General features: G+C 39.5%; 2 protein-coding genes across 2 annotated transcripts; one reads left to right on the top strand and one right to left on the bottom strand.

Annotated features, from left to right (window-relative positions):
* Positions 1 to 9,564: 9,564 nt before the first annotated feature.
* LOC112193293 (zinc finger protein 593) lies at positions 9,565 to 10,503 on the top strand. The gene is made up of 2 exons (XM_024333377.2): positions 9,565 to 9,861; positions 10,166 to 10,503. Exons 1-2 carry the CDS (start codon positions 9,662 to 9,664, stop codon positions 10,326 to 10,328), a joined length of 363 nt encoding a protein of 120 aa, XP_024189145.1. The 5' UTR covers positions 9,565 to 9,661; the 3' UTR covers positions 10,329 to 10,503.
* A 6,803-nt stretch (positions 10,504 to 17,306) lies between these two features.
* LOC112191697 (ABC transporter B family member 1) lies at positions 17,307 to 23,497 on the bottom strand. The gene is made up of 10 exons (XM_024331100.2): positions 22,786 to 23,497; positions 22,627 to 22,681; positions 22,327 to 22,502; positions 22,024 to 22,224; positions 21,642 to 21,901; positions 21,231 to 21,547; positions 20,890 to 21,113; positions 19,779 to 20,152; positions 18,944 to 19,658; positions 17,307 to 18,804 (listed from the first exon to the last, which is right to left on the bottom strand). Exons 1-10 carry the CDS (start codon positions 23,215 to 23,217, stop codon positions 17,515 to 17,517), a joined length of 4,044 nt encoding a protein of 1,347 aa, XP_024186868.1. The 5' UTR covers positions 23,218 to 23,497; the 3' UTR covers positions 17,307 to 17,514.
* Positions 23,498 to 23,816: the final 319 nt, after the last annotated feature.

The following is a 23,816-nucleotide window of genomic DNA, read 5'->3' on the forward strand; positions in this document are numbered from 1 at the left end:
AATTTTGTTATGCCTATAAATAGGCTGTTGATGTATTGTTCACAATTAACAGAGAATACACAATGTAGCCCATTCAGTTTTATACGCTTTCTTTCACCCCTTCTCTTCCTTCGTCTCTGGTTCAATAGCTCAGCTTTTAATTAGAATCTTCAAATCTGCTCACTTGAACTTACTATATTATGAATGATTAAATAACATATGAGTGATGCTAGAGATCCCAAATTTATATATCAAAATTGGATTCCAAATGATGTGGCGCAGGCCACGTCATTGATTTTGTGAAATTTAATTTCCAACATGTCTCTCTCATAAGATATTAAATTCTTTAACAATAATTTTTAATAATATTAACAATAATAATAATAAGAAGAAACCCTAAAACTTGATCCACACAACCCGGGAAGAGAAAGTTTCAGATTGCTGGAATTGTATTCTAGCTAGCTATATGAGTTTCCATCATCTTCTTTCATCATCATGTGTGTTGTTGTGGTTGGTATGGAGGATGAAAATATATATAAGTACGGTAGATGATTTGGAATTGTCCTTCAATTCTTCAAATCATAACTTCCATTGAAACTTAGAAATTATAGCAGTTGTTTCATGAATACATACATAATGGTGTAATTCAGATCTACATTTTTTTTGTTCATAAAGATACGCACATCGGTGTAGAGCCATGGAAGTAGCTTCGAAGAAGACGACTTGAGAGGAGGCTAGGTCACTTATTAATAAATGATATATTAATATTTTTTTGATAATGATAAAATTACAAGAGGGAAACATATATTGCTTGAAATTATTACATCTAAAATGATTATGTGTCACTTGCCATGTCATTTGGTATTTGATATTTGCCATGTCACATCTAAAATGATTATGTGACTCCGCGAACCTGCGACCCCGCGACTCGCAACAGTCCTCGCGACATCCCCGCATCATCCTCACAACCTCGCGACATCTCTGTAGCATCTTTGGGGCTTTGCGACATCCCCGTAGTGGCCCTGCAGCATCCTCGTAGCTGCCCCGCACAGGCCCCTGCCAAGCCCTCACGACACCACTACCTTGCGACCTCGAGAATCCACGACCCTGACCCCATGACCTCTCGACTCCGCGAACCTGCGGCCTCGTGACTCCGCGAACCTGCGGCACAACGACTCCGTGACTCCTCGACCACGTTGCAATCCTACAAGTCTACTTGCTTGCACTAGAACTGAAGCTCGCCTCCATATCTTACAACAAGGACCAAATACGTTCTACAATCCTAAGAGGCATGCTTTACTAAAAGTTCCCATTTTGAAGTTTTTATTCTTTTTCTCTTCTTTTCTAGGGGACTTGCAACCTCCTTTCTTCTACCCCTCTTTCTTCATCATAAGGGAGACCAAATTAAGCCAAGCTGTGGGGGTTCGTGCGCACTCCAAGCTTAGAGCTTGTTGAGATCTCCAAACTTAGAGTTTGTAGAGAATTTATGATCGACTACTTACGTCATTGTTTCGATCTAATCCAATACCTCTTGGAAGTTAATTTATTGGAAGCGATTACGCTCATAAATTCCTAATTTCTTGGAAGCGATTACGCTCATGAATTTTATATGTTTTCGTGGTAGCCTTTTATGCTCCTAAACTAACCATTTTTCTTGTTCTCTTTCAGGATGAGTAACCTGAACAAATTGGACTTTGCTCCATTGGGAACAACTGGCTCTGGATATCACAGGTGGGTTCGTGATGTCGGATAGCATCTCAAGGAAGATGGAATCCTGGATACGATTCTCGAGCCTAGCCAGGACGTGCTAACTGTTAAGCAAGCTCAAGCTTTGAAAGCAAATAGAGCAGCCTTAGAGGCAAATAAGGCGAAAGCCATCATCCTAATAACTCGTCATATGGATGATTCGCTCTAGTACGAGTGTATGAATGAAGAAGACCCCAGAAGGCTGTGGGTCTCACTCGAAGAAAGATTTGGCAATGTCCGTGATTCCCTGCTTCCTGACCTAGAAGTGAGATGGCATAGCCTCCGCTTCTATGATTTCAAGTCAGTTCTTGACTACAACTCAGAAGCACTTCACATTAAATCCTTAATGGAATTCTATGGTAAAGAGATTACAGATGCGATGTTGATAGAAGACTCTCTCTACCTTCCCCGTCTCTGCATTGATGGTTGCTAAGAACTATCGAATCGATGTTACTGCAGGACGGATCACAAGGTTTCATGAGCTTATTGAGCTATGAATGTCCCTGAAAAGCATGACAACATCCTTGTGAAGAACTATAATTCGAGACCCATGGGAACATAGCATATTCCGGAGTCCAATTATAGTCGCGCCTCTAAGAGAGGGCGCCAAAAGCGAAACTCTAATCTTAAGGATACTTCTAGACATTCTGGTCCATATAATCACTCTACTTAGGAAGGTAACCACAAAAATAGGCGAACACGGAACTGAAGAGTTCAACGTGGAAAGAGAGAGGGACGCAATGCCTCTGGCCATGTTTGTGGCGCCACCAACACTAAGATCCATCTAAATGACGCTTTCAAAGCGCCACAATCAATGGAGTCTGAGCAAAGAGATATATGTTCTCGATGAGAAGTATCCAGTCATTGGGCACACATTTGTAGAGCTCGTGGAGAAATTGTCACCGCCTACAAAGCATATTGTGAAGCAAGAGAAGCTCACTATATTGAACAAAAAGATCAAGAAGATGATCTAGAGTGAAAGGTTGAAGACTACAAATCTGGCTGGGATCAATAGATCGCCAATTCTGTTTAAGTCTTTATTTTTCCAAGAGATGTAATAGGAAATTGCCATATACTTTGTAGTAAATGCCAATGGTTTAGTCTTTTTTCAAAGTAGGCTCACCCAAAGTAAATGTGATGTCTAGGAAGGTTATGAGATTAGTGGTATGGAAGCGAGCCTTGCTCCACCGACATCTCTTTACTCACCTGGTCACATTTATTTTGGAATTACCGAAAGAAGTTAGACGACTACCATTGTTTTGCATTAGTTAGCATTTTGGATTAGATTTTCTTTGGTCAAAGAGACAATGATGTAACTCCGTTGGCTTATGAATAAAATTTCGAGTTCTTTTCATTATGACTCAATTTTGATTCTGAGCATATTACTTTGTGACTATGATGGCTGGGTCATCAGTATAAATTAAAGGACATGGAATAGCCCAAGTTCCCCTTGCCAAATGGCACCTTGATTAATGTCACAGAAACTCTCTACACTTCTAGGACGAATCACACCTATGAATAGCCAACGGATTCCATGCGAAAATGCATGTAGAGGACGAAAATGAGTTCCTTTGCCATGCCTCTAACGATTGCGAATAAAGGCGCACCTTGGAGAAGTTTATGTGTCACTATTCGAGCTATTAAATCCAATAAAGTTATGACAGAAGATCTCTTGGATTTAGACATATATTGGCTTTGTCACGACATGATAGGTCATCCTGGTCATGATATGATGATCCGTCTACTAAAGACTTCACATGGACATCTTTTCTATCGAGCGAAATGAAGCATGAATCAAAAGTTGATTCCTAGACTAAGTGTGACCGACGCTGCTGCCTAGGGCACCGCCTCTGTCCACCACCAGCCTAGTGCTGGCGTAGTCCCTATCCATGACGCCATGGATGGCATCCATCATGGTGATGGCGCTCTAGGTGATGCTGCAATCACCAACTTGCTTCAAAATAACATTTCAGACGCTCCGGCCTAGCCAAAATTCTCAATTGTTTCTTCTAAAACCTCTCGCTCGTTTTACAAAGCCCGTTCCTTAGGGAAATTAGGACTGAGACCGTCCTATGCAAATGATATGAAAATACTCATTATGTTCGTACATAGAATCCGTGGGGATTCTGTGGACTAGTTCAACCAACTTGCGGACGTTTAAATATCTCATGATGTTGGTTGACACGCAAACACGCTGGTCACGTGTTGTGCCATTGTCCATATGTAAATGCTGCTTATGCTACACTCCTAGCACATATCATATGACAACTGACTCACTCCCCGGATCATCCTATTCAGTCAATTGAATTTGACATTGCTAGAGAGTTTACATCGAAGACTTTCGATGGTTATTGCATTGGGACTAATGTTAGACATTATATTCCCATGAACACACCCAAATGGTCTCGCAGAAACTACTACGATGGTCGTTAGGATATTGGTAATGCGCACTAACATCTTTCTATCAGCTTGGGGTGATGCAACATCGCATGCAGCTATGCTAATTCGTCTACGACCCATTGCCACTCAATCTACCTCTGCCTTACAGCTAGTGACGGGGTACAAATATCGTACTTACCCATATTTGAGTTTGCAAGTTATGTACGAATTGCGCCGCCACAGTGGTCTATAATGGGTCCTTACAGATGAATGGGCAACTACGTTGGATTTAAGAGAACAATAATCGTCCGCCACTTATGCCCTTGCATGGCGATCTCATTACTGCTAGATTTGCGGATGTCACTTTGATGAGACAATCTTTCGGTCGTTAGGGGGAGATAAGAACACTGATGTTTAGCAGGAACGACAGGAATTATCGTAGCCTTTCCCCACTATGTCTCATCTTGATCCCTGTTAAAGTGAAGAGATCACACAAATATGCTGCAAACATGCCTGCAAGGAAGTATGTCCATATGAGAGGATGTAGCGCCACCCTACACAGAGGTAGGCATGGCGCCAACGCCAAAGAGAGTGACACTCTAGCGTTACAGGCCATAGCCCCAGCAAGGATGCATGGGAGGCCCTTGCGTTCGAATGATACTTTGGCACATTCCAATCATTTGATCATCGAAACTCAAAATTCGTCTCATGAGAATCTTCCAGGTTATGGTTATCGTTGGGGGATGCCTCAACGTCAAAATCTATTCATGAGAATATAGAGCTCTATGAAAATTACACTAGTGTACATGAGATGTGGGATAGAAACTCCATCATAATTGATGTAGTTGCGCATTTCGTTGCGTATGAGTTTGTTGAGTCCGATGATATCGAACCACGCTTCGTTGATAAATGAATGCCAACATAGACAAATTTGGCCTAAATGAAAAGATGCGATCCAGGTTAAGTTGGATTCTCTAACGAAGAGGAAAGTTTTGAGCCAGTAATGCCAACACCTCCTGACATAAAGCCTATTGACTAATGAGTCTTTGTTAGAAAGCTTAGTGAGAAAAAGAGATGGTAATCTCGCCTTATGGTGCAAGACTTTTCACAAAACGCCCTGGAATCGACTACGATAAGACATATTCTCTCGTAATGGATGTCATTGCACTCCACTCGGTAGTTTCAGAATAACTGATTATGCAGCTTACAAATGTGGTCACTACGTATCTCTATGAGGATCTAGATACAGAATATACATGAAGGTTCTTAGTGAACTTAATCTACCCAAGTCAAGTGGCTCTAGACCACGGAGTGCGTTTACAATAAGATTGAAACGCTCACTAAAGTGACTACTTGATTGGGAAGGGATATGCCCACGCGTTTCTATAACAAGTTTCGGATTCCATCACGGTTCATGTTGGACATGATCTTCATTAGAAGCCCTTAAAGAGTTAAGGGAAACGGCTGAACACTTTAAATCCGAGTTTGAGATGAAGGATTTTGGGAGAACACGATTATGCCTCGGTTTGGAACTGGAGCATCGTGTTGATAGATGCTTAGGCATTTTGACAAGGTCAAACCTTCAAGCACCCCCATGATTGTCCTTAGTCTTGATCCTGAAAAGGATCATTTTCATCTGAAGGATGATGACGAAGATGTGCTAGAGGCAGAAGTGCCTTACTTGAGTACAATAGGCGCATTATTGTATTTAGCTCAATGCACAAGACCTGACATCTCATTTACAGTGAACTTGTTAGCTAAGGTATAGCTCTGCGCCAACGCCATTTGATTGGTGTAAAAGATATCTTTCGGTACTTGATATGTACTATTGATATGGGCTTGTTCTATCCATACAGAGAGATGATGGATTAGGACCCATCACACACCAGTATCGCCACTAACACTGGCTTGCGTTCACTATCCCCATCCCAAAACGACATGTGTTTTGGAAGGTTTTGCTTATATTAGGTATCTCTCTGACCTATACAAATGTCATTCTCAAACTGGTTAAGTGTTCACCATGGGTAAAGACCATGATTTCTTGGAGGTCTACAGAAATAGACCCTAGTCGCTATATCTTCGAATTATGCAGAGATTCTTGCTCTTCACGAAGTGGTTTGTGAATGTATATGGATTGGATCCATAATTACGCATGTTTGAACAATTGTGATTTGAAGTCTACCACATATGAGCCTACGAGCATTTAGGATAATGCTGCTTGCTTTGAACAAATGAAGCAAAGGCTACATCAAAGGTGACAACACCAAGTACAATCAGCAATAACAAACTCTCCTCAAGATCAATGTGAACTAGGTTCGATCTGAGGACAGTATGGTAGACTTACTCTCTAAGTCATTGCCTAAATTTCACTTTCGAGAAACATGTTGGTAGAGCATCGTTTGCGGAAGTTGTCCGAACTCCAATGACCGTAGTCATTAGGGGGAGATGCAGACATCAGGGGGAGGTGTCTACATGTATGGTCTTGAAACGTGAAGGGTGGGTTGTGCTCTTTTTCCTCTTCGACCGAGGTTATTTTTGTCCCACTGGGTTTTTGTTACTCGGCAAGGTTTTTAGTGAGGCAACTAGAGAAGTACCACGTTTGGGCGACACAAGGGGGAGTGTTCAAGTAAATCTCTATTTGTGTGTCTGGCCCAAACTCTAGGTTACTTGACCTAGTGGTAATAGGGTTTTAATTAGAGAGAATCTCGAAGAATATCTTAGAGATACTCATTCATTGTATGATTTCCTTTCTTTGTATAATTCAGATTCAATGCATTGTAATCCTCTATATAAAGAGGTCCCTATTATCAATGAGAATATACAGCGATTTTCTCTCAATTCAGTTTTCCTTAAACACATGACATAAAAATTTCTATCATCATACATGTTGAAGGCATATACAAGGTGAGGGAGAACAAAAGAAATCCTATTTTGACCTAATCCATTATATTTGCAAAAAAAATGAGTAAGCAATTACAAAAAACTAAATAACTATTGAAATAATTAATCATGAGGTACATGAATTAGAGGAAATAAATAAATATTACAGAAACAATGATTACTCTTGATTTTTTTTTTTGCACAGCGAAAATAGAAAAAAAAAAGTTAAAAAAAAAACACATAATAGTTCATGTAAAACATTTTCTTGTTGATTAGAGATTAACTTTTGAAATCGCATACCCCTTGTGTCATTTTTTTATTGTTGGATAAGTGATTTGTATTATCTAATTAAGGAATAGACATGTAACTAAGATTTATAGAGTAATTAAATCATTAAAATAAAAAGAATAGTTTTTTTTTTACAATTTTTATGAGTGAAGTTATTTGAGGAATTTGAGTGAGGTGTAGTGAGTAAATTTAGTATTTGAAAATTTGATATGAGACGTAAAAGACAATGAGGTAAAGCGAGTAAATTTAGAGATTTCAATAAAAAAAGGGGAAATGATCATTTACCCAATTTTGGGGTTAATTAACCCCACTTACCCAAACACTCTAAGAGATTGCCCACTTACACAATATTTTGTATATATTTTTCCATAATACCCAATTAAGTTTTTTTATTACTTTTTATTTATTTTTAGGACAGTTTTGCCCTCTCCTTCTTTGTCATTTAGAGAGAGAAGTCATCGGAGACCTTGCCGGACTCTTGTGACCGGTGGCCGGCCACTAACTCCTGTTACGGGAATCGGGCCATCGAACGGGTGGCCGGATTCCGGCATCCGATTTTATTGACCCCCAATACTCTTTTTATTGCCTTCCAATAATTATATTATTGTCTCCTAATAATCATATTATTGCTCTCAAGTGAATTGCATAAACTCCCAAAACCAAAATGAATACACTACAGACACAATTGATCAATTTATATGTTCACTTTTTTTTTTCCTTCCCCATTCTAGGAGCTCACAGTACTCCAAAAAAAATAAAAAAATTGGCCACCCAGAAATTGCTTTGGGCACCATATCGGAGCAAACTTCAACCTTCCACCCACACCCCCCCCCCCCCCCCGGGACTTCCTCTCTACCAATCCTTCACTTATCATCGGCCTTGGACATGACGAAGAGTTGGTTATGCAGTGGATGGAACCCGGCTCTCCGCCTCTGCTGGTGTGTATAAGGACGAATCAGAGCCGTCAAGGCTCTCTTCACCCACTCGCCCTCGACTCCAGGACTTGTAGAGGCTGCAATTTCAACGATCCTCTTCTTCTTGTGTCTTCTTCGTGTGGCGGTGGTGGTCGGGATCGGAGAGAGAGAGAGGAAACAAATCGGCGCTGATCTGGTCGATGTAGAGCCAAACAGTGTGCCACCACTCAGAGATGGAGGACGACAGGGCAGCACGGAGAAGTCTTGCTCATCGCCAACGTCGGCGGAGACTCGAAGCGGTTAGAAATTCTGGTCGGACCGTATGACTCCGCTTGGAGGAGAGAGAGAGAGAGAGAGAGAGAGAGTGAGGGGAGTAGTTGTTAATTAAAATGAGGGCAATACTGTCAATAAATGTTAGATTGAGTAAATGGGAGTAGAAAACTCTTAGTGGAGTAAGAGCATCTTTAGGAATGCTAGCTATTTTTGAGTCAAATTTTAGCCAAATTAGCTAAAAAATCAATTTGGCTAGCCACTTTAGAAATACTTCTGCATCAGTGCTCTCTATTATAGTGAGTTTTGAATTTATATTATTTCTTAAAGGAAGGTTAAATAGTTTAAATGTATTTAAAAATTACATAAAATAACTAAAAAATAATGTTATAAATTATAGAGAGCTTAATCTCGCTCTATATATTTAGGAGCGAAATAGCTAAAAGCTATAATAGAGAGTCACTCAAGAGCATCTTTAGCAATGCTAGCCATTTTTGACTCAAATTTTAGTCATAGTAGCTAAAAAGTCATTTTGGCTAACTACTTTAGAAATACGTCTGCATCAATGTTCTCTATTATAGCTAGTTTTGAATTCATATTATTTTTTAAAGGAAGGTTAAATAGTTTAAATGTATTTAAAAATTACATAAAATAACTCAAAATGAATGTTATAAATTATAGAGAGTCTCATCTCGCTCTCTATATTTAGGAGCGAAATAACTAAAAGTTATAATGGAGAGCCACTTAGGAGTCTGGTGCAGCTGTTAAAATATATAAAGAGCTAAACATGCTCTCCAAAATAGCTAAGGAGTCAAAATAGAGAGTCTGCTAAAGATGCTCTAAGCCTGTAATTTTTAGGCTCAAATTAAGTAAGTAATCACAGCCCCTAAAAATACACTTGGGAAGAAATTTTATATCGAGTTAACTAGAAGGAGTTGTGGATTTCACTACCGTGCAAATTTGCTGTAGAGGAGGACCCAACCCATAGCAATAACCTGATAGACGTGGGCCAATTGGGCCAAGAACTGGGCTTCAAGTCCCACCCGAGTGCGCGACCGACTACGAAATAAATTCGTGTATATCCAATGAAACGGCGCCGTAGGAGCTAACACATAAACCCCAAATCCATCCTGATCAGATCTAGGGTTTTCAGAGCCCTAAACTCACCGCCGTCGCACGAAGCAAACTCGAGAGCTAAAGAAAAAATGGGAGGCAAGTGCCCGCACAGAAGCGTTAAGAAGAGAAGATACTCCCACAAGACTCACCGCCGCAGCAAGTTCCTCGTCAAAGGCGACGATTTGGTGTACGATGGGCTCAAGAAAGCAGAGGATCAGATGACCACGCCGGTGTTGCCCGTCGATGAAGATCTACCTGGAATGGGCCAATACTACTGTCTTCACTGCGAGTATGCTTTCTGTTCCTCTCGTTTTGATTTTTGATTCCCAAGGTTTAACTGGTTCTGTGTTTCGTGTTCTCTTTGTTTGATGCACCCTTTTCGATTTCACTTGTGATGTAGTTTGTGTCAGCTAAGTTAAGCAATTGTATGCTTTTATGTTCTTTTTTCTTGTTCTGTTTTGATTCGAAGTTGAATAGGGGTTTAGTTTTATCTTCACTTTGTTTGATGCTCCATTTGAGGGAGCAAGGTTTGGAGTTCATTTATGGATTTGATCATTCTGTTTAAATGTGTGATTTGTTTTTGAAAATTGCAGCCGATATTTTGCTAATGTGACTGTGAGGGATGAGCATTTCAAGACCAAGCGTCACAGGAAGCGAGTAAAGCAACTGATGGAAGCACCGCACACCCAACTGGATGCTGATTTAGCTGCTGGGATGGGTATGCCAGATAACGGCCCTAAGCTTATGTCATTCTGAGAGAGATTTATGTTTTTCGCTTTAGTCGATTTGTAGCTAAGATACATGTTACATGCTGTTGTAAGAATGATCTCTTTCTCTCTCTTTATAAGCATAGTTCTTCCTTGTTAAAGTGCGATTATATAGCAAGCTTCTTGATGGTTTTCATTGTTGGTTGCATTTGTTATTGATTTGATAATGAGTCTCTGAAGTTGGTTTTTGGTGGTATTCAATTTTTTTTTTTCCAGGGAAGAGTTGTCTTATTCTTCTCAGTTTTATAAATCATTTGTCAAATGCCTGACTAGGAATAGTTATTTTTACCTCTAAAATGTGGATTATAGTACTGATGTAGGTTGAACTTGCAATTTTGGGTCTGGATGGATATGGATTTCCTTCTGTTGTTTATGTTTGAAATTGGGATGTATAACCTGTAGAGATTTTTAATCACATGTTAGAAGCAGTCATAGTCCTACAGATCCCCATCTAATACCTATGTAATTAGAAAACAAGAAGTCTACAGTTAGTTAACTGTGAAAAAGTTAAATAACAAAGATCCCCCATCTCTTATGTGTAATGCAAATACTGATTCTCCTAACTTGTCACTTCTGGCCATTTCTAAATTGTCCAGTCTCAATCCCAGTACAGCCCTGTGCTACCCCATTGATGTCTGTTGACCTCAAAAGGCATTAGGTTAGCTCTTCCTGTGAAGGTTAGGGTAGAAGCACTGTCTGCACAATCTCCATCATAAGAAAGATTGGAAAGTGGTGATAATTTTGGAAATAAATCTTCCTGATTGTGTCATTCTTCCTTTTGTATCTATTGAGTAGTTATTGAAAATAAGGCTTAGTTTGGGATTGCTGTGCTGTAAGAAGAAGCACTTCCGAACCTGCTGTGAGAGGAAGCATTTCCAAACTTGCTGTGAGAAGAAGCAGCTGAGGTGTTTGGTAAACTGTTTTTAAAAGTGCTGTGAGAATGAGAATGAAAAGCAATTTCTAGGTGTTTGGTAAGTTGCAAAGCAAAAGTGCTTTAGCTAGGTATAATTACCAAAATGGTCATATATGCTAATATATGCTGTTAAAATATATAATTTTATTTTTTGATTATGTAATCATACCAAATAAAATAAATTTCTCATGTATTATCCTTATACCCTTAATTAGACCGAATAAAACATTTACTTTCATTATCCTCAATCTCTTCACTAGTTTCTTTACTTGAGTAATTTCCACTTTCATCAAAATCAAAATTATGTAAGAAATTTTAGAGTTTTTGTAATATCGGTGAAAATTTTAGGTTTTTTTTGTTATATATATATATATATAGCGCTCTCTATAATTATTAATAGTGTTCAGGAATAACTATAAAAAAATTTAGTAAGTTAAATCTTCAATTTCAAAACCCGATAGTAAAGTACGCGGTACGATGAGTCCATGGTGAAATTCTTCGGACTTCGGAGCTATTTATTTCATATTTCAGAAGTTTGGAAATAAGGAAATTCATTTTAAACTAAAAGAATATTATGGTGCGATATGGACCTTAGATTTCAATCACCATTTAATCTAATCCGTTGCTTTCAATTATATAAGGGCCGAGATTGTATCAACAACCCAGAAACCTCCAGAAAATTTTAGAACTTCAGACTCCTCTTTGTCTCTCCGGTATCCTCGACAGTCACCGATCCTCACTTCCGATTCCAGCCATCTCTAGGCGTCAGACACCGGCGTTCGGACCGCATCACCGTCGCGACCAAGCCTACGGCTTGGGTTTTCACCAACGAGCTCTGATGAAGGCGATTTGAAACCAAGAAGCTCCAACCTTTTCGGCAGAATTTCGACTTTTTTTGGCAACTCCGGCGATCATCTGCAATGCATGAGGTACGAAATTCGATCTCCTCTTCACGTTCTACGTATTGATATACTTGGTTTTGATTATAGTTGAATTTAGGATGATTAACGTTTTGGGTACAATTCGGCCACCGCCAAGGCCACTGCAGGGTCGCAGCTTGGTTTGCTTTGGTCTGGTTCCGACCTTAATGCATCGCTATTGATATTTATCTGTGGTTAATTTTCAGTGTTTGTGAAGGTTGGTGAAGGGTCAGAAAATTCTGGGTCATCTCTGTTTGAGTTGTCGAAGAGGAGAAAAGATTGGCAATCAATGTTTAATGTAAAATTTAGAAAATGACGAGGACAAATAAGGTAGTTCAGTCAACTTCATTAATACCTATGTGTTTTTCAGCTCAGTTCCGCATAAGTCATTTTCAAAAGCTACTAAAACTAGCTTTTGATTTCCTGTTGTGGGAGGCAGCGCTTCTGCCCAAAAGCCAGAATTTTGGAGTTTACCAAACAGCCTCACTGAGCACCAGAAGCATTTTTGGACCAAAAGCAGGATCCAAAAGCAATACCAAAATGGGCCTAAATCTTCTTTTGGAGGAATCCTATTTTAGTTTTTTAGTCTAACGTAGCCCATCAAAAAGGGTTTCATTGGACGCCATGGGCGAAGTTGGGCTTTCCTGAAGAGGAGGGGGGCCGGACTTTCAAGATTTGGAAAACCGAAACCAAAGCCATACTTCTGGGCTATGATTCATTATCTCCTCAGACGTCCGATGAGTCCGATCATGCATTATTGGACTAACGAGAGATTTTCTTCAGGTTGGTGCAGGGAAAAAAAATTAAGAAAGTAGTGTGGCTGACATATTTGATAGTGTGCGGCGACAAATCTTGACTAAGATGAGATGAGAGGGTTGTTTGTGGAGACTGGCATGATAGCAATGGGGGTCTATATTGCGATCATTCGTTTCTCCAAAATCTCAATTCGTCACATATCATCGGCCAAGGGTTTGATTTTATTTTTAACTTTCAAATTTCATCAGAAGAATTACATTTTGGATGATGGTCGAGGATATTTAGCCCCTAGATGAAGATCTCAAGACTTCAAATACAAGAAAACCAATCATATTTATATTAATCAAGGGTTGAGGGCCGCACCAGGCTCTTAATTAAAAAAAATATATATATATATATATATATATATATCAAATTTCTTACCCAAAAACAAATGCATTTTTTAAGTGTAAGTAGAAATTATATGGGAAAAAAATTGAAAGGATGGCAACTCTCGGCAACGACATGAGTTGGCAAAGGTGCTCCAATTTTTTATATTTTTTTTAATTTCTTCCTAATTTCATCAAACGAATTCTACTTCCGTGAGGTGTGCGAGGATAATAGGTGCCCAAATTGAAAACCAATTTCATCATAAATTAATTTATTCATGTGCTATAGTAAGACATTTTAGCACAAAACGGGTCAAATTTCCATCTTGGGCGAAAACCTAATTTTGTAAAAATGAGGTCCCTAGCAATCTAGGAAAACATTTGGAAAATTCTTTGACTTAATATGTAGAAATCACGTTGGGTGTCAAAACATAGTTCATTTGCTAAACGACACAATGTTCATTAAAAGTCGAACCGCTAATTTTTCAAGATTTTGAACACCGAGAAAGCTAACAAATCAAGTTTCACCACCCACATGCATGAAGTTTTTCTGTAAGGAAGAAAAAATTCAAATAATGAGACTCTTCAGGAGAAGATTTGAGCTATAGCAAGGTATTTTGTGGAAAAGTGAAGTCCTAAGACTACTAGAGGATTGGAAGATTCTTAGGCTCCATATTTAGGGTTCACAGTGTCAAAAAGTGAAAAGTTATATAAAGAAAAAGTCAACTTAGTGATCAACATCAGATGAGTAGCTTTAGTCCTCCTCACAACTTTTGTCCCCAGAACAGCAGAACTCAGTACCTGCTTCAATGTTTCAGCTGCATCCAATGTCTTTGTCTGACCTGCTTGAACAGCAAATGATGACTCTGAGGGCTTAGGGTTTTGAATTAGTGTTCTTCAACTGCAAATGATGACTTTAAGACCGGTAAAAGAATGAGAATCTTTTAAAGTAGTTTGGCATGTTATTTTGAAAATATAGTTCTAATTATTTTGTTCAAGTAGTTGTTCGATCAGCGACCTACCTATACAACAATCATGGGATTAGGTACCTTTTCTTTATTTTAGAGCAAGTTTTTGATTTTTTCTAAAGCAGAAAGTAATTGAAAATTTGAAATACATCAACTGACAAAAATTGAAGGGTTTTTCTAAATGTACCCAGCAAATTTCTATGTAGACCCAGCAAAAAAAGTAAAAATCAACTGAAAGTAAAAAAATAGAATTTGTAATTACACCCAGCAACTTTTCCAACAATACCCTTATTTTTAACTCACACCCAGCAAAATCTCACGCTCAATTTGCTTATAAGAGAGTTGATCAGTTTGATACGAGAAGCTTATTTTATTTGTTTGGATGCTTTAACTCATGTGCTTGAATCAAGTGGATGGCTTGAGTTCTTTATATTGATGATAATTGAGCAGTGGCAATGTTTAGACTTGAGGCTTTGTTTTGCATTATTTAGCATTGCATTTGCACTTGAAAAAGGTAATAAACTCTGATTGAGAACTTGAAAATCGATTTCAATTTTATAGCAATAGGGAATGAGGGATTCAGTTTACATTACGAAACTGATCGATAACATATATGCGCACCAAACTATAGCTAGGACTTCAAAGGTGCTTAACATTTTCTGAAGAAAAGATGATAAGACCAGCTGCAAAAAGATATGTTTAGAAATAGATCTTATACATATCGAATTAGCCTAAATGCAGACCTGTTTGGTACCTTAAAAAATATGATTGGATCAGATGTGTTTTTTTTTTTTTTTACGTTTCTGTTGTATTTTCTTTTTGGTTGGTTGAGAAGCTTACAAAAGGTTGTTAATTTGGTTGATCTGGAAAAATTGCTTCATGTCTGACACTATTTAGTCGGCTCATCCCAGACTTCACATCTCTCTTTTCACACTAAAGTCCTTTTTTTTTTAATTAACATAGTCACACACACTTGAGTCTCTGTGCATGTGAACAATTATAGCTGCTTTTATTTTTTATTTTTTTGGTTCAAAGACATACATATCCGGGCATTATATAAAATGGAAATACATCAAGAAAAATAAGACAGAGGCAAACACTCATGGCATTTGTTCCCTTCATATCAGATCCTAGTCCACTAGTACGAGCATTATTTTATTACTTATTCGGTACAAATACAAAAAAGAGTTGTAAACTTTTTGATTTATTTTATTGTTATTTTTATTTACCATAACTACTATGGTTATTTCGTATGAAGATATAAATGTATTTTTATACAAAATTGATTTGCTGGGTCTACATAGAAATTTACTGGGTATATTTAGAAAGACTCAAATTGAAACTTAAGTATGCATAAGAGGCTTCAAATGCGGAAAGTTTTTTTTTTTTTTTTTCCCGACGGGTATGGTCATCGGCCGTTCTTAAATGAGAAGAGTGCTTATAAAGTGTTCGCAAATAAGTATAAGTTTTGCAACAAAAAATGGTCGACAAAATGGGTGTTCAAATGCTCCGTCCAACGTTCATAGTTGAACACTTTTGTGTATGTCTGTGACAGTATTTGAGTGTCCTTAGTCTGAAAACCCTGAACCCTTCCACTTTCGAAACAAGAACCAACCATTGCTGTATTCCATCCTGAAGAGGATAATCATATCTGTTCCTGGCTTTCCATCCTGTCTCTTCTATTTGTTCTTTCACTTTTGCCATTTCTGTTGCAGACAGTGAACTTGAATTTAGGATCAGTAAAAGACTATAACAGTACTGCGCCATCCCCACCTTCCCTAATACAGACAATGCAAACAAAATGATTTCAAGTAAATAATTAAAGCAAGTAGGCGTTATTATTCTTCTCTCTTTTTCTCAGACTCCAAAACAAAGATGGAAGGAGCCACCACCATGGATCAAAACCCCATCTCAGGCCACTCAGATCCTTGTATATCCTGGGGACGAAAGTGATTGGGTATACCCCACTCCCTCAGGGCCTCACATAATCACATATCACCCAGCCTAACTAAATCAAACACCTAAATCTCATGGACATTTTCTTCAAGTCTTTCTCACAGCTCCTTGTCCACTACCGGCCTCTGTTTCCCTCCACCTCTTTGCTCTACAGGGCCAAAAGGGTCATTTTCTTGTGTTACGTCTTTATGCATTTTCCCTCCCCTTTGCTTTAAACTCATGCACATGAGCAACCACCATATTATGAACTCACCCAATAATGCTGTCCCCCACAACCTCCATCACACACATATACATATATGTATTATATGAAATTTCCCTATTCAGATCAGGACTGCACTATTGAGTCTGTTTCGCATTGAGTTTTTGAGAGTGAGATGGATACAATACAATCAAAAGCCTACCATGCTTTCACCCCAAAGTCTACATCGAATGCCATTACACCCATTTGCCATGCGATCAGTGTCTCTGAGAGTGATAGAATTCTAACACCCTTTTATCCAGATATAATTGCAAGGCTGCTATAATTGTTGACTTCTTCAACACTTACTGGATTCCAAGCACGATTGGATTTGTTTGGCAATCAAAGTTTGCACGCATGTGGGTTTGCCTACCCACCAGCTTTCACTTGTCTAACATCGATTGGACCAAGCACTAAGTTTATCCAAAGTTTCAAATACTGGCCGTACAAGTTATATTGGCACTCAAATTTAAGAATAAATCAACAAATCAGCAAATATCAAAGATATATTGAGAGTGAAGAATATTTTTTCACAATAAATGTGTAGGTTTGAAATACCTGCCAATATCTATCTACTTTGGACAGTGAAGAACATTTCTTCACAATAAATGTGTAGGTTTGGAATTCCTGCCAGTATTTATTTTGGACGAACACTAGATACTTCAAACCTTATACAACTTTATATGTAACTACTTGAGTATTTTCACCAAAAGTTTCAATGGCAAGTTGGCAACCATGAAAACTATCCTAGTAAAGTAAGAAAGAATGGCCTTCATTTGTTAGGTTTTTGGTTTACAATTGTATATTGAGATCATTTCTTCAAAACGTAGATGAAGTGTTGGGTATCTATTTCAATCTCAACGGGTATTTGTCATTATCAATTTCTTCATGGGTTCATAAGGTAGACATATATCGTAGAAATAGGGGACAGAGAAAGATAATACACATACTTTACCAAAATAGAATAACAAAAACAAAAAAAAAACCCAAAAAATCAGGAAGGGGTATATGGGGATATACTCCTCTTTAGTGGTATATGGCTTCAACTAGTCCTTACTTGCCTTCTCTTTCTTCCTCTTCCCTTGGTCTTACTGAAGAACTTGAACCTGATGCCATTCCAATGGCCTGGCTGTGTGAAAATCTTTGTAGCTGTATCATGCGCGCATAACACCCGTCCGGGTAGTTTTTCAATAGATGGTTGTGTGATCCTTGCTCTGCCACTTTCCCATCATCAATTACCGCAATAACACTGGCATTTCTAATAGTTGATAGCCTGTGTGCAACCACAATTGTGGTTTTTCCTGAACAAGCGCGCTCCAGAGCTTCTTGAATAGATCTCTCGGACTCGGCATCAAGTGCGCTTGTGGCTTCATCGAGAAGCATAAGCTCTGCCTTCCTCAGTAAAGCCCTGGCAATAGCAATCCTTTGTTTCTGTCCTCCAGATAGTTGAATTCCCCTCTCCCCAACAAACGTTTTGTAGCCATCTGGCAATGCAGATACAAACTTGTGAGCATTGGCTAGATTAGCAGCTTCAATGATCTCAGCCTCAGTTGCTGACTCGTGTCCATAAGCGATATTTTCATATATAGTTGTAGCAAAGAGGCATGGCTCCTGGGGAACCACAGCAATGTGCCTTCTGAGAGACTTGAGATTGTATTTGCGAATATCCTTTCCATCAATAATAACTCTTCCTGATGTTGGGTCGTAAAACCGCTGTACTAATGAAATGACTGAGCTCTTTCCACACCCACTAGGACCAACAAGAGCAAGAGTCTTGCCTGCTCGGGCACGGAGGGAGAGATCACGAAACACAGGAACATCAGGTCGAGAAGGATACGAAAAGTCTACATGCTTAAACTCAACTTCTCCACGCAGACGGTCAGGCACTGCAGTAGCATCAATATCATCAGGTTCAATTTCAGTTTTGCGGTCAAGGAGCTCAAAAACTGATTGCATGGCTCGACCACCCTTAATAAAGTCAGGAGCCAGGGTTAGTGTCTCTGCTGCACCGTTAGCAGATACCATGAGGACCATGAAAACTCGGATCGCCTTTGAGAAATCAGAGATTCCATGCTTTACAAGCCAGGAAGCATACCAAAGACCTAGAGCATAGGAGGCATAAAGTGCAAACTGAGCTATCCCAAATCCACTTCCTGCAATCTGACCCTTCCAAAAACACCGACGCAGGGGAATCTGCAGGTTGGAGGAAAAGAGACCAACAATTTTTCCCTCGGAGTTGAATGCAGCAACAGTCCTTACATTGGCTATGGCCTCCCCAGCTAGTTGGGTGGCCTTGGCATGTGCAGCTTCAAGGTCTCCCGAGAAACCGGTCATGAACATTTTCTGTTTACAATTTGAACAAAAAGTACAAGTAAATTACACAACTTGTCAGTATATGCACCATATGTAACTCTCAAGTTCCCTAACCCTGAACACTGTCAACATGCATGGTGGAACTATTAAGGCAAAAAACAAGGAATACCTGCAAAACTGTGGCGGCAACAACAACAGGGAAGACAGCTACGAGGACAAGGGCAAGGCGCCATTGCAAAACAAATCCTGCAGTGCAAGCGACTAGCATGAGTGCTGTGTTCTGTACAATAACAGAAATCCTGTCTCCAATTGCTGATCTGACATTGTTGGCATCAAGGGCCAGCCTTGCTGCAATCCTGGCACTCTCATTTTCCTCCTGATCAAACCATGCCATTTCATTTTTCAATACTGCTGTCAGCATTTTCTCCCTCACCCGTTTTGTAAGATTTTCTCCCACAATATCCCAGAAAGAATGTTGTAGCGTGTTGAAGAGTAGTGCAGCTGATGAAAGTCCAATTAACAAATAGCAGTACTTATTAATTTGCTTGATCATGAAATCATGGTCCGGATTGTAGTAGACACTGAGGACTGCACTTAGAACATATGCAAAGAAAGCACTAAGAGAACCACAAACAACAGAGCCAATTGAACCAACTAATGCATACACCCATTCAGGAGAGTTCATCTTGGCAAGGCGCCAGAAGGAACTGGCTTGCTCCTTGAAGGCAAGCTTTTCTAGACGGTAATTGGGGTGTGTGGCATCAAGGGAGAGACTAAAATCAGAAGTGGAAAAGTCAGAGAGCCTGCGTGAATATGGTGATCGACCGTATGAAGAATTTCGGGCGATTATTGGTGAGCTAACAGAGTTTCTTGCACTAGAAGGCCTGAATGAAAAACCAAGATAAGAATTGATTTCTTAGCTCAAAAACCAACAATTACAAAAGAGATCAAACAATCGTGCAGATGTGTATTCTCAAGAAGAATTCATGACTGGTGTGGCTTACCTAGCACTACTCTTTCTGGCATTGTTGAGAGCGGTCTCATGAGCTGCCTCTTGCATTCGAATGAGCTTGGCATAAACACCATTTTCTCCTTTAGAAAAGAGTTCATCATGGGTTCCAATTTCAGAAACACTTCCCTGCTGGAGTACAGCTACAAGGTCAGCTTTGCGAATGGTTGAGAGGCGGTGAGCAATGACAAGAGTTGTTCTGCCTATCATAAAACGGTCCAGGGCTTCTTGCACCAGCTTTTCCGACTCAGAGTCCAATGCACTTGTTGCCTCATCTAAGAGAAGGATTGCTGGGTTTTTAAGCATTGCCCTTGCTATGGCTATCCTCTGCTTCTGTCCTCCAGACAGTTGCACTCCTCTTTCCCCTACCTGCCATTTTCAACCTTCTGTTACATTTCTCTAATAACTTGACTCTCATGTTATCACTCTTTTGCCATAAATGTTTATTTTTCTACATTTTTCAACATAACTTACACAAAAGTTTCGGGTTGAGATAATAGCACCTGTCTGCAACCCCATTTGGTATGTTCAGGTTATCCACTAAATTGTCTAAATATCTCTTTTATCACAATCACCAGGCTATTGGTTTTTTTTTTTTTTTTCATTTCCATTTCCACACACACATCAAGATATTATTTCTTGCTCACAGAAATAGCTTAATTCTTAATTTTTGTGATGTTTTGGAAAATAATGGGACCCCTTTTTATCTTCTTTATCCTTTTCTCTTGTCTTGTACTTCTTATAACTTGATCTAACTTCTGCACATGCATTGTTGACTGAAGCATGTTACTTTCTGCAAAATGCATGCATAACCAAGTGCTTCTTCACGTTGACTTTTAAAAAGCCAACCCAAGATAAAGTTAGGCCTTGTTTGTTGACCAAATCAACCAATGCATCTTTAATTTAGTATAACTGAAGCAACGATAGGTCATTAGAAATCAAACTAAATCTGGTGCTATCCAGTCAAGATCCATAATGAAAATATAACTTAAATTAGAGCAATGCCAACTATTTTCGATATTCAAAATATGTGGGGGGTTCCGATTAACCTAGGATCATGCTAATTTTTTTAATGAAAAATTGAACTACTATCTCAATTAGCTAACCTGAGTATCAAAACCATCAGGAAGTTTGACAATGAATGAATGAGCATTGGCAACTCTGGCAGCTTCTTCAATCTCTACTTGGTCTGCATCAGGCCTCCCCAAAAGTATATTCTCTTTAATGGTGGTAGCAAACAGAGCAGGCTCTTGGCTCACAAGCCCTATCTGCTGCCTTAGCCACTTTAATTTCAATGTCTTTATGTCATGTCCATCTAGCAGAACTTGTCCTGAAATGGTTTGTTTAATAAAGAAATATAGTAAAACAATGAAGAAACCTACAGAAATATATGAACTCATGAGCAAGTTAAAACTCTTACTAGAACAATTACAATGAGCTAAGTTACCTGAGGAGGGGTCATAAAATCTCTCAATGAGGGAGACCACAGTGCTTTTACCAGAGCCACTGCTACCGACCAAAGCTATGGTTTTTCCAGCCGGAACATTCAAAGAGAAATTGTTGAGAATACGAACATCCTGCCTTGATGGGTAGGAGAAATCCACATTTTTCAGCTCCACTAGTCCTGTAACAGATTCCAATTCAACCCCTGATTCACTGTTTCGGTCCATACCTGGCTTGTGGTCAATGATCCGAAATATCTTGGCAGCTGCAACTTTAGCCTTTGCAAATGCGCCCATGCTTGGAGCAGATTGCCCCAAAGCCCTGTTTTGATCAAAGAGAATTATAAGCTAACTACACTGATGTTGAAAGGACCAAAAAAAAAATCCAAACTGAGCAAATGTATGATAGTACTTACAGTCCACCTATCATGACCGAAAACATGGTGGCTATGGCAAGACCTCCATTGGTGAAGTGGTGCCTAACAAGATAACCCCCATACCATAAAAGAAGTGCATAACAGCAGAAGACTACAAAGTAAGTTGCTCCAAGTCCCATTCCTTTAGCAAATCCAGTCTTGTAACCAAGCTTCTGGGCAATTCTCAATGCTGAGGAGTATGCTTCTAGTGCTCTCGATTCCCCAACGTACGACATGACAACTCGAATTTGAACTACAGTCTGCAATTTTGGCCACGAATCAGCTAAACCAAATTGCAAGAAACAGCGAAGATTCGCCATAACTCAAGCCAAAAAGTTGTGATCCTTCTACTTTCTTAAGAATTGAAGCTCAGATTTCTAACCTGTTCTACAGTGTGTCCTGCTTGTGAAAGAGCCTCTTGGCTCTTCCCTGAGAGTTTGGCTAATGTGGTCGTGTGAATGGCTCCAATCACAGCTATCAGGGGCACCACTGCTAGAGTCACAAGAGCTAATTGCCACACAGCAGTGAAACCCACCACGAATCCAGATACAAATGTCGCCATGTAGTGAATGAAATTACCCAACTACAGAAACAAACCACAAAACCAAATATGTTGGTCCCAAAAAAAACCCAATTAAAAAATTAGTACGACTGCAGTGGGCAACTAGCTGAGGTTATGCTTCACCTTCTCGCTAATAGCGTCTTGGACCATCACTGCATCAGTGTTGATGGCAAAAACGACATCGGAGGTTCGAACCTCTGTATCGAAAAACTGAATGTCCTGGCTCAAAGCAGCTTCAAGGTACTTGATCCTCATCTTGGTCGATTGCCTTTCTCCGGTCCACATCCAACACGATATCTCTGCACCCAATTGCCAAAAAGTTCCTTCCGTTACGCTAACACAAACGCATACAAAAACCAAAAACCAAAAAGAAGGCGCTGAAGAAGCGAAAGGTGGAGCAAAAATAGTAAGCCAAAAGCTCACCTGCCCATGAAGAAGCCCATATTGCAGCTCCCACAACAAGAAAGTACAATGCATACTGCAAAATTCACCACCACCACCACACAGAGAGAAAGAGAAGAGATGAGCTGTCAACTAAAATTGAAAAGTATTGTGAAATATGATTGTTTCGAAACACAATACCTTCAAAACCTCTTGCATCATCTTGTCCATGTCATTCGCATTTGCCCCGAAAGAGTTGACAAGATCAGCAAAGAAGCGAAGAAAGATGGGCAGAGAACAACCATGCACGATTGCGCCAACAGACCCAATTCCCATCAATACGTAATCCAATCCATCAGCGAATCTGAAAACCTCTCCGAAGCCGATGCTTGGAACAGCCTCAGGCTTCTCACCTCCACCGCTGTCATTAGACTCCTTCTTTGTTGTTGGCTCAGCAGAGCTCTCCATTGCTTGAGCTTCTCTTGGCTCTTTAGCAGTTGTTGTTGTTGTTGTTGGGTTGGTTTTAGATGGGTCAGAAGAAGAAGGAGGAGGGTCAGTCACAAGCTCAAGGCCTTGCATATCTGACCATCTCCACTGCTCAATCGTCTTTATCCCCTGAGAATCTTGTGACATTTGCAAAAATTCCCTAGCTTTTATCAGCAAAACCAAAGACTTCAGACACACACTACTCTCCCCCCCTCTCTCTCTCTCTCTCTCTCTTATTATCTCAATCTACCTGGTGGGCTAACTGAGCTCATTTCCGACACTTTCTCCAAAAATTTATTGTTTTTAACCCACCCTTTTGGGTCTTCTGCTTTTGTCACTCTCATATTTTTGTTGCCTTGTGTGTTTTTCTCGCCCCTGTTTCCATCGGTGATTATGGTGTATAATCTCTCTTTTGCTTCGGTGCGTTTCGGTTGGTGGGTTTTGCTTCTGTGGATTTTAAAAAACCTAAAAAGCACTAAAACAAACAGTAGTGACAGATCGGTAAGATTGTGAAAAAAGAGGGATTTTCCACCCGACAGAAAACACTGTGCGAAAGCTTCAAGATGGGTTCTTGACCAGGAACAGATTCAAACCAGACCACCCAATACAGAAACAATTAAAACCGAATTCTCCATTTTTCGATTTTTTTTTCCTTCATTGATTTTAATCATGGCGACAGTTGATACTTAATTCCCATCTAGGTGGGTTTGGCTTCTTCTGCAAGTTAAATTGCAAAAGCACGCTTA

Source organism: Rosa chinensis, chromosome 3 (genome assembly GCF_002994745.2).
Source record: "Rosa chinensis cultivar Old Blush chromosome 3, RchiOBHm-V2, whole genome shotgun sequence".
NCBI lineage: Eukaryota > Viridiplantae > Streptophyta > Magnoliopsida > Rosales > Rosaceae > Rosa > Rosa chinensis.